Genomic DNA, 13,641 nt, shown 5'->3' on the forward strand with positions numbered 1-13,641 from the left:
TAACAAATTACAAATAAAGATGCTCATAAAAAACACACTTCTGGGAATGATTGTTTACAGTAAAGCTGATGTCCCAATGAAAATTGGATTATTGATTTTTTGGTATGATTTTCTGTTTGATTTATTAAATAAAGATCTATAGGAATATAGTTTTTTCTCTTAAGGCCTTTTTTTAAAATTATTTTTACTACTCTCACTGTTTCTTTTGCTTCGTGAGTCTGATAAAAAATAATAATAAGTAATCAGAGATAAATTTAGTTATGTATATATGTATACAGTTTTAAAATTTTATTTTGACCAAACTGTGATGTGAAAGATTATAGTGGCATTAGCTATTCTTTCCCATTATTCCCAGTTTATTCATCACAGTCTTCCTCCTAGCCTCTGGCCATTCATATGCATTCTCTTTCCTGTCCAGCTTTATTTTTGACATCATATGGTTCAATTTTGTTAGAAAAGTTTTAACGGTACTTTGTTTTTGGAATGTGTTTTCCTTTAGATTGTATTTTATTTTATCAGTAAACCAAACAGTTGTTTTTAATGTTGTTTGCTGGTACTGTTTCTTCCTTTATCTTAGGTGATTTTTATAGAAAATTTGTTTCAGTATTTCCTTCATCTTGTGTTTTGATTTTTCAGAACATTGGAAAACCAAAAAGGAACTGGAGTAAAGAAAAGCCCTATGTTGTGTGGACAGTATCCTGTCAAAAGTGAGGGAAAGGAGCTGAAGATAGTTGTACAACCCGAGACCCAACACCGAGCTCGGTACCTGACTGAGGGCAGCCGTGGCTCAGTAAAAGATAGAACGCAGCAAGGTTTTCCAACAGTAAAGGTATTTATTTTATATTTAGTAATATAAAGGATTTTCCCCCAGTTTTAGTAATTATTTTGTTTTTAACCACATCAAAAACTGTCTAAAACAGAGGTAAAATTATTAACTTATAACAAAATATAAAACAGAAAGTTGACTGTAAGCCAAATATTGTTACATTACGTTTGAATTTGAGTTTAAACGAGGAGATAAGAATATACTCTGAAAAGTATCTGCAAGTCACAAATTACCTTTATTTATATTTGAGATTAGAATTTAAGAAGAAATTTTAAAATGAACTAAAAAATACTCGTGTAATAGAAATTATTAAGGAGTTGGAAAATAAGGTTTTAGAGATGGCTAAGGTAATCAGGACTCTTCAGCTCAGAAAAGAATTGGCTGATGCATTGTAACTTAATTCTTAGTTTAAGAAATAGGATCTCAATCGAATCATTCTTTTCAAATCTTATTATAAAGAATATTTTCCTTGGAAGATAAGACAAAAAATGTGGGTGGGTGATACAAGTGTCTCTACTTGTAAAAATACTAAAGGAGAATTTTTTTTTTTGGCTAGTCAGATGGTAGATTCATATTAAATATAGTAATATGTGTAAATGTGTTAGTTGAACAGTATTTCAATATTGTGATATAGCTTAATTGTTTTATTTTATACTTAATTGAAATTCTGGTTGAAACTTGGGATGAAGAAATTAGCTTATGACCATTTACAAAATTAACAGTCACATGTACAGTATCATTCTATCTTGGTTTTTTTAAAATGTTTTTTAAAAGGGGATTATTTTATTTTATTTGAAAGTCACAGTTACAGAGAGAGACAGAGACAGAGACAGATCCATCTTCCATTGACTGATTCACTCCCAAATGGCCACAATGATGGGGGCTGGGCCGGCCGAAGCTGGGAGTCAGGAGCTTCTTCCAGGTCTCTCACATAGATGGCAGGGGCCCAAGCACTTAGGCCATCTTTTGCTGCTCTCCCAGGTCATTAACAGGGAGCTGGATCAGAAGTGGAGTAGCCAGGACACGAACTGATGCTCATATGGGATGCTGGTGTTGCAGGTGGTGACTTTACCTACTATGCCCCAAGGCCAACCTAACAATGTCATTGTTACCTCCCACCCTAACTCATCCCCAGTCCCTTACACTAAAGGGAAGTAACAAGCGAGAGAGAAGTTTAAGTTGTATTTTGTGTAAATATTTATCTAGCCAGGCATTTGGTAGTTTGGTCAGTATTTTTAACCAAACTGCCCTTACTAATCTGGTTAGATGTATTGTTAAATTAATATCTTGACTATGATCATGAACAAATTGAGTGATCTTAAAAGTGTATTCATTCATTCAACAACTATTACAATCCTGTATGTGCCAGGTACTGTTTAGCTGTTGCTAACAATTTGAGTAGTTTATTTGACTTATATCATTTCAAGAGATAACAGCTGTACTGAAATAGAAAAGACATGTGAAATTTTCTTATAGTTATTTATTTATTTGAAAGTCAGAGTTACTGAGATAGAGACAGATAGAGAGAGAGAGAGAGAGAGATCTTCCATCCACTGGTTCACTCCTCAGATGGCCACAACATTCAGTGCTGGGCTAGGCCAAAGCGAGGAGCTTCATCCAGGTCTCCCACGTGGGTGCAGGGGCCCAAGTACTTGGGTCATCGTCCACTGCTTTTCCTAGGCCATTAACAGGGAGCTGGATCAGAAGTGGAGCAACTGGGACGCAAACTGGCACCAATATGGGATACTGGCATTGCAAGTGGTGGCTTTAACTGCTATGACACAATGCTGGTCCCTGCCAAGTAATTTAAAAAAAATTTTTTTTTGAGAGGTAGAGTCATAGACAATGAGAGAGACAAAGAGAGAGGTCTTCCTTCCGCTGGTTCACTCCAAAAATGGCTGCCATGGCCGGCGCTGCACCGATCCGGTGCTTCCTCCTTGTCTCCTATGCGGGTGCAGGGGCCCAAGCACCTGGGCCATCCTCCACTGCCCTTCCGGGCCACAGCAGAGAGCTGGACTGGAAGAGGAGTAACCAGGACTAGAACCCGGTGCCCATATGGGATCCCAGTGCCATAGGCGGAGGATTAACCAAGTGAGCCACGGCGCTGGCCCCCTCTGCTGAATAATTTTTTAAAAAAATATTTATTTATTTGAAAGGCATGGTTACAGAGAGAGAGGAAGAGACAGAGAGAGATCTTCCATCCACCCAGCGTTTCAGATGACAGCTTTACCTACTGTGCCACAGTGCATGCCCCAAGATAGATGAGCTTTTGGGGGCCTGTGTTGTAGCAACGCCTGCTGCACTGGTATGCTACATGGGCACTGGTTCAAGTCCTCACTGCTCCACTTACAATTCAGCTCCCTGCTAATGTGCCTGGGAAAAGCAGCAGAGGATGGCCTGAGTGTTGGGGCCCATTCACCCATGTGGGGAGACCCAGATGAAGCTCCTCCGCCTGGCTTCAGCCCAGCCCAGCCGCTGCTGTTGAGGCCATTTGAGGAGTGAACCTGAAGATGGAAAACCTCTCTCTCTCTTTCTCTCCCCCCCATCCATCATCCCTCCCTCTGTCTTTTCCTTTCTCCCTCTGTAACTTTGCCTTTTGAATAAATAAAAATAAATCTTAAAAAAGTGTGAATTTTTAAAAACAGTTTTTATATTTTATATGTTACTTTGTGTTTTCTGCATTTTGTTTATTAGCTTTAGTGTCTAACTATAAGCCTTGCCAAGACAGTACTGGAAATTTTTCTTCTAGAATATTGTTTTAAATACGTATTCTTTAGCACATGAATTATAATTTAGTTATGAAGTTTTGCTGGAAACCTGTAATGCTGATTTGAACCAGCAGTTTTTCAGACCATGTTTTGGCCAAGGATCTCATATTTAATGTCTAGTCTACACTATGAAAATAAGCTTAATTTCCTTATTATTCATAGAGGTACCTTTCTGTATCAGTTAGCTATAGTAAGGTGAGGATTGACTATATATACTTTCATTTGGTGTTGAAAGTGATACCAGTAACACAGTTCAGTAAATTTTTCTGTTAGCAATAGGAGATAGATTTTGAGTAACCTACAGGAGGAACTGTATATTCATTCTCCTCTGAGTGTATAAATAAATTATAAATGATAATTTATCATCTGAAATCTAAAATTTTAATTAAAATTTGGTTGCTATAAAATTAAAATTGGTTTTCTACACAAACTTAGCAAACTCTTCTTTTTGAAAATGTATTGCTTTTTTTCTTGAAGATTTAATTCTTTAATAAGTTAAAAATATAGGAGTTTGTCTTTAACATTTGATTTTACAATTAGCTTTTTTAAAATGCTGATTAATATTTCTTTACTATGTATTGTCTGGTTACAGCTGGAAGGCCATAATGAACCAGTAGTGTTGCAAGTTTTTGTAGGCAACGATTCCGGTCGAGTGAAACCACATGGATTTTATCAGGCTTGCAGGGTAACTGGACGAAACACAACTCCCTGCAAAGAAGTGGACATTGAAGGCACTACTGTTATAGAAGTTGGCCTTGACCCTAGCAACAACATGACGCTGGCGTAAGTACTTCAGTAAGAATTGTTTCATTACACATTATAGTGTTGTGGTAGGCAGGAAAACTTTTCAGTCTCAAGTGTATGAATGAAGATTTTGAATATTTTATTTAAAACATTAATATTACAGGTTTTAAGAAGATTACTACAGAATTATAATGTGTTAAATGGAACTCTCATGCCCTTTTCTAAAGAATTCTAGTGCTGAATGCAGAAAAATGAGAGCCAGATGGAAGGAACGCTGGCTTCTTGAAAAATTATGAAGGCTTTCTTACCGAAATTTATAATGTTAAGATTGAAAATAAAAATTATAGTTTGATTTGTTTTCCTAAACTGTGTTCCCTTGATGTTTGCTTTAGAAACTGAGAGAAACTTTGAAGTGCCTTGTCCCATCTTGATGCGAAGAGCTTATTGTTGGTCTAAATTAGTCCCCTATTTTTATTGTCTAGTGTTTGAAGAAATTATATCTTGAGATTGTAATTTTCATCATAACAGCAGCAAATATATTAATATGGGGTAGACCATGTATTAATTATTTCTGATGGGTGCTGTTAAAACTTTCTACTTGATTTTTGTTTTCCTTTTGAAAGCCATGTTGAATAGACTGATAAAACGTTAATTAGAAAAGGGAAATTTTGAGAAATATTTAGTAAATATTCATCTTTTTAATTTAACTTTTGAGAATTATAAAAATAGATGTATAATAGGGAGGAAAGGGAGTTACTCATTTTGCAAATAGTAATTATCCCTTATGAGAAAGTTAAAAACAGAGTAATAAAAACTAAAAACATAACTTTTAATATCTGACTTCCCAGAAAAAGCTACTACTTTAAAGTTTATGTTTCTAGCCTATTTTGGATAAAATGAACATAATACTGTATCCATTTTTTGTAACCTGATTTTCACTTACCATATCATGAATGTTTTCTCTTATCATTAAATGTTATTTTATAACATACTATTCAGTGGCTTTGTAGTATTCCATCCTTATAGGGACATATACTAAATTTTTAAAAAATAAAATCCATTCCTTCTATAACTGAATTAGCTATAAAAATAAAGAATATAGAAATAAAAATAATTTTTAAGAAAAAAACAGTCACTCATAATATATTAACAAATATATTATCAAATATATAATATTTTATCAAATAATATATTATCAAATATTAATATTTCATTTATTATTATGAATGAAAACTTGTCAGGATTAGAAACTGAGTATGTTTACCCTTTTATACTTTTTGAATTTGGAATCTTATGGCCAAACTACATATTCAAACAATTAATAGATAAGTACATTTAAAATAAATGTTACACTATTTATATTAAAAAGTCAGTTTTTTTTTTTTCTCTATTAGGGTGGACTGTGTAGGAATTTTAAAATTGAGGAATGCTGATGTTGAAGCCAGAATAGGAATTGCTGGTTCCAAGAAAAAAAGTACTCGTGCCAGATTGGTTTTTCGAGTTAATATCATGAGGAAAGATGGCTCCACTCTGACACTGCAAACACCCTCCTCTCCAATTTTGTGTAGTAAGTAAGAAAATATGGAGATATTAAATAAATGGAATTTTATTCATTTTCTTTTAATATTTTGGATATATCTAAGTTTTAAGTGTTTAACATACTCCAGCTGGTGATTATAAAATATTAGAAATAATTCAAGATTTTAGTCAAATTTTTAGACTAAACCTAGTAATTATAATAAAATTCAAAATACAGAATTTTGTAGTTTATGTTAATTGATTTGAATACGTTACCAGAAGTAAATGTAAAGCCAAAGGATTACCCGAACATTTTCACTGTTTAGTAAATTACTGTTTCGTGTGAGAACATACGGATAAGGTAAGTAGAACTTTGTGACAGTGAAGTTCTGTTTACAAATTATAGTATTGTAGTATAGTGTTTGGAAGTGGGAAATGGAATTCTTATCACTAAACTTCTCATAGAAAATGACATATGGCTCTTTAAATTCTATCAGATTGTTATATGAATCTCATTACTCTCATGGTTACTACCAAGTGATCAATAAAGAAATTTACCCTTTATCTTAAAAAGATATATATACTTAAAAAGATTTTCCTATGGGTTATTTACTTTGGTGATGCTTTTTTATAATTTGTGAATTATAAAGAGCAAAAGAGAATTGTTGTATTTGAGTTTCTGTTGGGTTGCTGTGGTTATTATGCTATTCCTTGGACAGTTATAGAGCCTTTGTTATTTATTGCATAATGTTGTCAAATTGTTCATCCTTTGCAAATAGTATTTTTCTCTTTATTTTATTTTTTATTAGAAATTATTATACCTATTCTTGTGCTTAGTAAGCACCCTGATCATAAAAACAAAGTATACCTATAAATATCTTTGATTTCAGGAGAGTTTAACTGGATTTCTCTATTTTTCATTATAATAAAAAAATTGTTTTCAACCTTAGCATTTTCTTAGAGTGTTTTCTAGGTGATATTTACTTATAAGTAGGTTCTTTTAAAGTTTTTGCAAATTCTATGTCCATTCTGTCATATTCAGATGGATACAGAATAATTAATCTAGAGATGGCTTATTGAGTTATGAAACTTTTCTAATTGGAGTGATCCAGTTCTGAATTTGCTGTAATTCACATTGTACCCCTTGAATATTGGTAGAATAGAATTCTGAATTTAGTGGGGCAGATGCAGTTTTTCTTTTACATGCCTTGAGCATGACCACAGCCACTCTGAAAACCAGTTCAGATCATCCTGTGTTGTCAGGGACTGGGAAATGGTTACCAGCTTTAATCATTTGTTCCTTCCTTCATTAGTTCGTTTGTTTCTTCCTTTCTTATTTTGTTAAAGTATGAATATATCCAGCTAAAAATAGTATTTAATGCAAAAGAAAGTGTGATTTTCTGAAATTTTTCATCTGTGATTTTAATCATTTATTACTTATCATTATTATTAATTATAATGTTTGCCCACATTGCAGACAAATACATCTCTCCATGAAACTGTCTGGAGTAGATGTGGTAACCCTAGGAATCAGTAGCATATAAGTAGAAAACATAATGTAGCTGGTAATAAAAGTTATAATGTTTAGAACTCTGTGTACCTGGAATTTTTTTTTTTTTTTTTTTTTTTTTTTTTTTGACAGGCAGAGTGGACAGTGCGAGAGAGAGACAGAGAGAAAGGTCTTCCTTTTGCCGTTGGTTCACCCTTCAATGGCTGCCGCGTCCGGCGTGCTACGGCCAGCGCACCTAGGCCGGCGCACCGTGCTGATCCGATGGCAGGAGCCAGGTACTTACCCTGGTCTCCCATGGGGTGCAGGGCCCAAGCCTCCACAGAGAGCTGGCCTGGAAGAGGGGCAACCGGGACAGAATCCGGCGCCCCGACCAGGACTAGAACCCGGTGTGCCGGCGCCGCAAGGCAGAGGGTTAGCCTAGTGAGCTGCAGCGCCGGCCTGTACCTGGAATTTTATTAACTAATTTAAAAGCATTAGTCATTTAACTTTAACTTTTGAAATTTTATATAAATTTCAATCTAAAGTTGATGAAACTGAAAGTTAAATAGAATAAATAACTTATTCAAGATTACATAGCTAGTAAATGGCAAGACCAGGATTCAAACAAAGCATCTGCTTTTAGCCACTAGGCTGTGTTGTCACTACAGCCATTTAAATTGCAGTATTGAAATCAAGCTTGAACAATTTGCTTCATCCTAGCCATGGCCTCTGGGTGGGTACAACTATGATAACAGTATGAAATTATTGTTTAGCAAACTATTTCTTCTAACTGGGAGATTTATGTTCTGTAATTTAGACTTTCTATGACAGCTTATATTAGGATATTTTACTGATTACATGTGTTGTCCCTTCCATTTCCTTTTGTAGATGCTATTTATTCTGGAGATGTAAAACATATATATATATACACACAAACTTCTTTTAATTCAATTTTTATAATGAACTTTTTTTAAAAGATTTATTTATTTGAGAGGTAGAATTATAGACAGAGAGAGGGAGAGACAAAAAGTTCTTCTATCTGCTGGGTTACTCCCCAAATTGGCCATAGGTGGTGGCTTCACCTGCTACACCACAGCACCAGACCCAGAATATTTTGTTTCTTTAATTGACTATTTGTTGCTTATTTTGCCAACTGGATTAGATAAACATGAGCAGTACCCCTTTTAAAGAAAAAAATACCTTTACAATGATGATTCCTAGGCTTCTTTTAGAAGAGAAAATGCTAGAATAATATCTAATTTGCAAATACATTTATTTAATAAAATTTTCATATTTTGTTATTACTGTTTTCATAGCATTTCATGTAAATTTTTATTCTTAAAGCATTATACCTGTGTAATTAGCTTAAAAGACATTATATTTTTTATGAATATCAAATTCAGTTAGGCACAAGTCTAAACCTCCTGATCTGTTTACTCCTCCTAATGGGTTGGTGATTTGATTCCTTAAAAATTCATCATTTTGTATTCAGATGTTATTTTTAGTTGATCTTTATGGATTTTCAATGAATATTACTGGTCAGAGGTCAGTAGGTTGGTTGGTTGGTTACTTTGCTATGTTTAGCTGGGACCAAAATGAAAGATTTTATGTTTTTTTTATTGTTTTTGAATTGTTTTTTGTTTACAATTTAGACCAGATGAACAGGGCAGGTATTAATTTAATATTTCTTTTCCTTGTTAAACCTTACTTGTCCTGTATATAGTACCCTACAGGTTAGAAAGTGTTTTTATGTATATTGAGGTCTTGGAAAGTTAATAATGTTCCAAGGCAAGCATTTGGCATAGTTGTTATGTCCTCATCCCCTATCAGAGTGCCTGGCTCTGCTTCTGATTCCAGCTTCCTGCTAATGTTTGTTCACGCTGGGAGGCAGCAGGTGATGGCTCAAGTGCCTAGGCCTCTACCACCCATGTAGGAGATCTGCATTGACTTCTGGGCTCCTGGCTTCATTCTGATCCAACCCTGATTGTTGCAGGCATTTGGGGAGTGAATCAGCAGATGGACAGTCTCTCTGTGTGTGTATATGTCTCTCTTTCAATAAATTGTAAAAATAAAGAAACTCAAATTTTAATAGATGAGTGTTCCTCTTAGAATTACTGTTAGACAGGGGCCGGCGGGGTGGCACACTCGGCTAATCATCCGCCTGCGGCGCTGGCATCCCATATGGGCAGCGGGTTCTAGTCCCAGTTGCTGCTCTTCTAGTCCAGCTCTCTGCTGTGGCCTGTGAAGGCAGTGGAGGATGGCCCAAGTGCTTGGGCTCCTGCACCTGCATGGGAGACTAGGAGAAGCATCTGGCTCCTGGCTTCAGATCAGCGTAGTTCTGGCTGTTGAGGCCATTAGGGGAGTGAACCAACAGAAGGAAGACCTTTCTCTCACTCTCTCTCTCTCTCTCACTGTCTGTAACTCTACCTGTCAAAAAAATAAATTAAAATCTTTAAAAAAATTATAGTTAGACAATAAAACAAAGTTAACAGAAATGGAAATGAAAACACTAGCTTTACCACTGGTAAAACTGTTGAGAATAGGACTAGCTTTTTTGATCTAGAATTAAGTAGACCAATCCAATCAGTCAGAGCTTCTGTCCACAATTGCATATCTCTTGCCACCTGGCAGAGAATAGTCTAAAATACATGCTTTGTGCAGAAAGGTGATTGATAAAAGAGAGGAGGGGAAAAGGACGAACTGAGCATGCCTAGACCCTACTTGGAGTTTCCTAGTAGATAAGTTCTTCCTCTCTAGTGAGTTTGGAACACTCTAATACAGTTTCCCACCAATAATATATTACCTTGTCACATGTGATCCTGATAACAGCTCTGATTTTAATAGAATAGAAATAATTAATTTCACTTTTTATATAGTGGGTGGGATGGCAGATGAGATACCCGATTTTTTTGTCTGTTATTTTGACCTAGTGTCTACTATGGAATGGAATACAGGAAGGATTTTATTTTAATTGATTGTACCATAATATGGGGATACTTTATAAATCATATAGCTTATAATGTATTAGTAAAGTATTGGCATGTAGACATTTAATTGCTTATTTTAAATTTATATACAGTCAGGACCCACATACTTGGACCATCATCCGCTGCCTTCCAGGCATAAAAACAAGAAGCTAGACCAGAAGCAGAGTAGCTGGGACTCAAACCAGCACTTTGTCTGATATGGTATGCGGGCGTCCTAGGTGCCACAGTGCCTGCCCTGCTGGTTTCTTTCACTTAGCATGTTTTCAAGGTTCATGCATTTTGAAACATGTATTTTATTCTTTCTATGAGTAAATAATGTTCCATTGTATGGGAATATCACATTTTGTTTGTCCATAAATCTGTTGATGGACATTTGGGTTCTTTCTACCTACTGGTTGTTTAATTAATGCTGTTAAGAACATACTTGTAGTGGACAAGTTTTGATGTGGACATATGATTCCAGTTCTCTTGGGTAGATACTGAGAATGAAATTGCTAGTCATATGGTAGACAGTTTTCTGTTTAACTTTTCTCTAAATTTCTTTCTTAAAATTCAAAGAAGACAGTGTTTGTTTTTATTTATTTATTTGAAAGTCGGATTACACAGAGAGAGGAGGAGAGGTGGGAGAGAGGAGGAGAGGTGGGGGGAGGCGATCTTCCATCTGATAGTTCACTCCCCAGATGGACACAACTGCCGGAGCTGCGCCAATCCAGAGCCAGGAGCCTCTTCCGGGTCTCCCACGTGGATGCAGGGGCCCAAGCACTTGAGCCATCTTTTTTTTTTTTTTTTTTTTTTTTTTTTTTTTTTTTTTGACAGGCGGAGTGGACAGTGAGAGAGAGAGAGACAAAGAGAAAGGTCTTCCCTTGCCATTGGTTCAATCCCCGGCGCACTGCACTGATCTGAAGCCAGGAGCCAGATGCTTCTCCTGGTCTCCCATGTGGGTGCAGGCGCCAAGCACTTGGGCCATCCTCCACTGCACTCCCAGGCCACAGCAGAGAGCTGGACTGGAAGAGGAGCAACCAGGACAGAATCTGGTGCCACAACTGGGACTAGAACCTGGGGTGCCGGTGCCACAGGCAGAGGATTAACCTATTGAGCCGGATGCTGGCCTTGAGCCACCTTCTACTGCTTTCCCAGGCCATAGCAGAGAGCTGGATTGGAAGTGGAGCAGCCGGGTCTTGAACTGGCGCCCGTATGGGATGCCGGTGCTTCAGGCCAAGGCGTTAACCTGCTGTACCACAGTGCCAGCCCCAACCCTATAATAATTTTTAATAGGACCAGATTAGTCTAAGCTTTTTCTGTATGATGACTATTAGATTTTATCTTATAATAATTATTAAATTAAATCTGAATCTGATTTTAACCATTTTCTTTTTAATTTTTATTTATTTTATTTTTGTTTTATTTGAAGAGAGACAGATTTTCCATCTGCAAGTTCACTTCTAAAATGTCTGCAAAAGCCAGGACTCGATCAGGCCTGGGTGACAGGGACTTAAATACTTGAGCCATTACTCACTGCCTCCCAGGGTACACATGAGCAGAAGCTGGATGGGAAGCAGAGCCAGGCACTCTTATATGGGATGCATGCATCCAGAGTGGTAACTTAAACTGCTGCACCAAATGTCCATGCCAACAATTTTCAATTTCTTTAATGTATCTCCTAACTGGGGAAAAGATAATATTATTAAAATAAAGTATCCTTCTTTTAAATGTTTTGGTACAATTAGCAATTTACTTGATCAGATGTAAGCTTTTTATTCCATATTTTTTATTAAATATGTACTTTTTAATTTTTATGTGTTTCTATTTTATTTGAAAAGCATAGAGTCAGAGATCTCCCATCTAATTACTCCCCAAATGCCTGCAACAGCTACAGCTTGGCCAGGCTAAACTAAGGCCAAACTTGATCCAGTTCTCCCATGTGGGTGTTAAAAACCCAAGTATTTGAGCCATCACCTGCTGCCTTCCAGGGTATACATTAGCAAGAGCTTGGAATCAAAAGCAGATCTAGGACTTGAACCCAGGTACTCCAGTATGGGATGTGGGCATTCTAAACTCCACATGCCTACCCCAGATACATGCTTTTACAGACTTAACAGATATTACTTGGCTTTACTAATCTTCTTGACAGTTTGACGTATTTGCTTATTGTTCAGTATTCAGATAATTTTTTTCAATTTTATTTTTAAGACTATTTGAGAAGCAATACCAGAAAAGTGGTTACTTTGTTATATGTAATAATTTTTAAGTTGTGTAATCACTTTGAAGAATCAGCTTACAAATTACTTAAAAATAAAAGTTAATGCTTAAATAATCCTGACTTTAGTTCTGCTTAGTGTGAAGTCTGTCCTATTAGATAACTGTTGAACTTTTCAATAGAAAGGACCTTTTAAAAAGCCAAAAGTTAAAAGTTAAATTACCTTAAACAGGAACAGACTAGTTCTTTCTGTAATTTAAATACAAATATATGGAGATAAATGTATTTTAAACCTCAGGGCCTCAACTAGCTATCTCAGGCTTTAATACATAAAAGAAAAAATTAAAAAATAGTTTATTTTAATTTTAAAAATATACTTCCAACTTTATCTGATAGAGACAGAGAGAAAGAGAGTGAGGTTTTCCATCCACTGGTTCATTCTGCAAATGATAACAGCAAGGTCTGGGCTAGGCCCCTAGCCCGGAACCTGGAACCCATTCTGGATTTTTTTATTTTTTGACAGGCAGAGTTAGACAGTGAGAGAGAGACAGAGAGAGTTACAGAAAGTGAGAGAGAGAGATAGAGAGAAAGCTCTTCCTTCCATTGGTTCACTCCCCAAATAGCTGCCACGGCCGGTACTGAGCCGATCTGAAGCCAGGAGCCAGGTGCTTCCTCCTGGTCTTCCATGTGGGTGCAGGGACCCAAGCACTTGGGCCATCCTCCACTGCCTTCACAAGCCACAGCAGAGAGCTGGACTGGAAGAGGAGCAACCGGGACTAGTACCCAGCGCCCTAACCAGGACTAGAACCCGGGGTACCAGCGCCGCAGGCAGAGGATTAGCCAAGTGAGCCACGGTGCTGGCCAATTCTGGATTTGTTACGCATGCAGCAGGGACCCAACCATTTAAGCCATTACCTGTTGCTCCCCCAGCATATGCATTAGCAGGAAGCTGGAATCGAGAGCAAAGCCAGGACTCAAACTTCAATACTTCAGTAAAGAATACAGATGTTCATGTAGCATTTGAACTGTTAGACCAATCCTGGTTTTTAATCAAAATAATATTTACCACAGTTTTCCTGAATGTGTTTTTTAAAAAACAAATTTCTAGTTCC

The 13,641-nt window shown here is 36.4% G+C and overlaps 1 protein-coding gene across 11 annotated transcripts in view; it reads left to right on the forward strand.

Annotated features, from left to right (window-relative positions):
• NFAT5 (nuclear factor of activated T cells 5) overlaps positions 1-13,641 on the forward strand; it is a 155,857-nt gene that overhangs the window by 106,366 nt on the left and 35,850 nt on the right. For all 11 annotated transcript variants that reach the window (XM_070062631.1, XM_070062634.1, XM_070062635.1 and 8 more), the window contains 3 exons: positions 637-829; positions 4,187-4,377; positions 5,733-5,905. In XM_070062631.1, coding sequence (XP_069918732.1) covers positions 637-829; positions 4,187-4,377; positions 5,733-5,905 — 557 coding nt within the window. The remainder of the gene's footprint in view (positions 1-636; positions 830-4,186; positions 4,378-5,732; positions 5,906-13,641) is intronic.

Source organism: Oryctolagus cuniculus, chromosome 18 (genome assembly GCF_964237555.1).
Source record: "Oryctolagus cuniculus chromosome 18, mOryCun1.1, whole genome shotgun sequence".
Classification (NCBI taxonomy): domain Eukaryota; kingdom Metazoa; phylum Chordata; class Mammalia; order Lagomorpha; family Leporidae; genus Oryctolagus; species Oryctolagus cuniculus.